The sequence below is a fragment of the Arachis ipaensis genome, chromosome B02 (assembly GCF_000816755.2).
Source record: "Arachis ipaensis cultivar K30076 chromosome B02, Araip1.1, whole genome shotgun sequence".
NCBI lineage: Eukaryota > Viridiplantae > Streptophyta > Magnoliopsida > Fabales > Fabaceae > Arachis > Arachis ipaensis.
In genome coordinates, this window is record NC_029786.2 from 63002345 (window position 1) to 63005733 (window position 3389).

A 3389-nucleotide genomic window follows, 5' to 3' on the forward strand; every position below is an offset into this window, starting at 1 on the left:
CATAAGCCAACTTTAATAAACTGCTTTTCAAAAATAAAAATTTTACCATATGATTCCTTAAGATGCCAAGCTCTAATAATTTATTATCTAAACTAGGTACTTAATAATGTGGTTCTGTCCTGTTCCACAAAATCTGTCCCTTATTTTTTTATTGTAATACTTATTGTTGAATTATTAATTACACTCTTAATTTATAAAACTATTTAATATTATTTTATTATTCTCTCAATATTTTTTGGTGTTATATTCTCTCAATTAACTAAGTATTATTTAGGATTATCATCTTCAAATTACTTTTAATTGTAAATTTATTTTAACAATTATGTATTCAAATTAAATAAAGTGACTGATAAGAAAGAAAGAACACAGAATAATTCAAAATGTTTCTGCGATTCGTTACTGATTGTATAAGTAACTTCTATTTTTCTTTTCCTATGATAGTTAAAATTTGTGGAAAAGGCTAGTAGTTTGCTTTAATTTACTAAAATATTCTTGATACAAGCTGTACTAACATCCATGTTGTGGTTCATATTTACACATTATTTTTTTCTCTCTTTTTGGCACAGAATTTTTCTTTTTCTACAGCTTGTTAGTGTTGTCCATTTTATCACATGGTGGAGTCACTACTGGATTCCAGACGAAGAAATAAGGAGAATAGAGATAATCAGATTCGAGTTTTAACATTACAAAACTTCAGAGTTCAGGGCGTTTTCAACATTTTATCTTACATTGGAAAATTTTAGATTTTGATACAAAGAACATTTTGTTGTAGTTGGCAGAGGAGGTCCCTTGGGATTTTCATGTCAACACTGTTCTATGTTGCATCTCTATGTGGAGTTGTGTATATGTACAAATCATATGCCTCAAGATCTTCATGTTCTCTCAATATATTTTTCATCACATGGACTGCAATTCTACTTGCTGTTATGATGGCTGTATCTTTACACCCAAAGGTACATTTCGTTTTTTCTGTGTGAATGAATTTTATTAGACATATAATCATTCATGTTATTTCTTTCTATTAGCGAATGATTATATCTTTCTATTAGCTTAGGTTTTTGAGATGAATATTTTCATGCTACGATATTAGAACTCTATGTCTGAAAGGTCTAGAGTTCAATATTTGGTAAATTGCAAAAGTGAAAAAATAACATAAGGCAAATAAAAAAAAGAATAGAAAGCCTATGCAAAAATCAAACAAACTCAAAAGAAAAAAAATAACATAAGGTAAATAAAAAAAAGTCTATGCAATAATTAAGTATATTTAAAGAATAATGCTAGGGGACCAGCAACTTTTGTGATTGGTAGCCATCAAATAGTCATCAATAATGATTTAATGGTGTGAGATTGGTATGAGATTTCATCTAATGACTCACATTTTTCTACTGGTTACATGCTGGCCAAAATTCAATAAAATTGCTGCCCCTGCTAGACTTTTCCATATTTAAAAGAGACTCTTGCTTAAGGGGAGCATTAAATATATAATTATTCATGTTGCCTCGTCCTATCAACTTAAATTTTTGGGTGAGTAATTTCATAATAGTTTTTCATATAATTTACACTCTCACTATATTATATTTGCATCATATTCTATTAACGAAAAACTTTATTGGACATGTGTCTGTTTAAATTTTTATTTATGATTAATTTGGTGATTTGTAAGCTTTTTTAACGAAATGTCTAATTCTTATTGATTGGTTAGATACGAATAATAACATGGTAGTGGGACACGTGATTTCAATCCATAACAATGGAAATCCTATTTACAAGTATTATGGGTTAACAAAGTTTGAGAAAATAGCCACAACTTATAGGTGTAATATAGGTAATATAATCTCATGTATGCATCAATTTCTGATTTCATCACTTCCACGAGAAAACTGATTTCTCACTTCTTTTTTTCCACCATATTTGAAATGGCTATAAGTGCACAAGAAGAAGAGTCGTATTGTGCTTAAAATTCTTCTTCTAAAACAAACACAAACACAAACTCAGAAAGCTTATCAAGCATTAGGTTTGCGAGCAACAAACAAAATCGTGAGTTTAGCTTCTAAGTAGAAAACTTAAAGTTCAGTTTTAAAAACCAATTTCTAAATCTTTACCTCTATCTAAAAGGTATATTCTGAAAACTAATTTATGAGACCTTTAAAAGAGTATAACGACTAAAAGTATAAAAGGATATAAGAGTTCAAAAGATGGTACACCACGATATATTTTGATTCAGCCAGACTTACCTATATCCAATCTCCAATAACTATTGAGATTATCCAGTATTTAAAGCAATGTTACACGATATTATTTCCTCAAGTCTTCTTAAGTTACACTTGCCTTAGATCACACATAATCTAAGAACCTTAAATATTATTTTTTCAAGTATTCTTAAGACAAATTTGACTCAGATTACTACTAAACCTAAAAACATTAGATATTGTTGATTCAAGTCTTCTCTAGCTAAGAATGATTTAATAGTTCAAAATACAAAGATTACAAACGTATTGTGTATGAGATATATGTATAGCTTCTAACTTAGTATATGATATACAATAAATAACCTAGATTACAAATAACTAAAAATTCCCTTCTGAGATAAGAAGAGAGTATAATTTGAAAGAAGGAAAACTACTAACTTAAGTAAGACGAGACATTGCATGGAAATATTTTTGTAGCACTTTGTTCTTCTTAGGTTTTTTGGGCTCCCTTGACTCATATATATGTAGTAAAAAAGAGTCATTGAGATGTTGAAAAACCTTCTTCCTTCACTGTGTACTTTATTCATTATTTTATGAGCAAGAAGTATACATTTATTTTTGCTTGGACAATTCTTTTTGCAGATTTGATATAACTCATTCTGTAGTTTCAATAGAAGAGAGAAATATTCTTTTTCAAAAAATTTTTTTGGATTCAAAACGTCCGTTGGTCTAAATACTCTTTTGAGATCCTATGATTACATCTCACTTGCTTCTAAATTTGTTGGAATCAAGACTTTTCATATTTTAATGTAGATTGATAGCTTAGAAACACGTTTTATAGTGTTCTTATTGTAACAAATATGCCCTTCTCAAATATCTTACAGCACAAAAAATATTGAAAATTGTCGAATTTAATGGTGAATTTAAGCAAAAAAATCCACGGTAATATTGTTATCATCGAATTTACTATAAAAAAATCAAACAATATAAATGTCACCGGGTAATATGTTACCATCAAATTACCTGAATTTCCTGTTAGTTGTCATTGAAAATATTCGGCAGTAATAGATTTCAGGACGCCCAATACGTTTAGGGTTTATCATCGAAAAAAATCCGACAGTAATATTAATTATTAATTTTTTAAAAAATTAATTTATAGGTTATCGTCAGATTTTTCTCCTACAAAATTCAATGGTAATA

At 28.4% G+C, this 3389-nt stretch overlaps 1 protein-coding gene across 1 annotated transcript in view; it reads left to right on the top strand.

Annotated features, from left to right (window-relative positions):
• Window positions 1-681, top strand: part of LOC107627309 (probable serine incorporator) — a 19097-nt gene extending 18416 nt beyond the window's left edge. Inside the window, exon 6 of the mRNA XM_021116931.1 lies at window positions 567-681. Within this exon, the coding sequence (XP_020972590.1) occupies window positions 567-681 (115 nt within the window). The remainder of the gene's footprint in view (window positions 1-566) is intronic.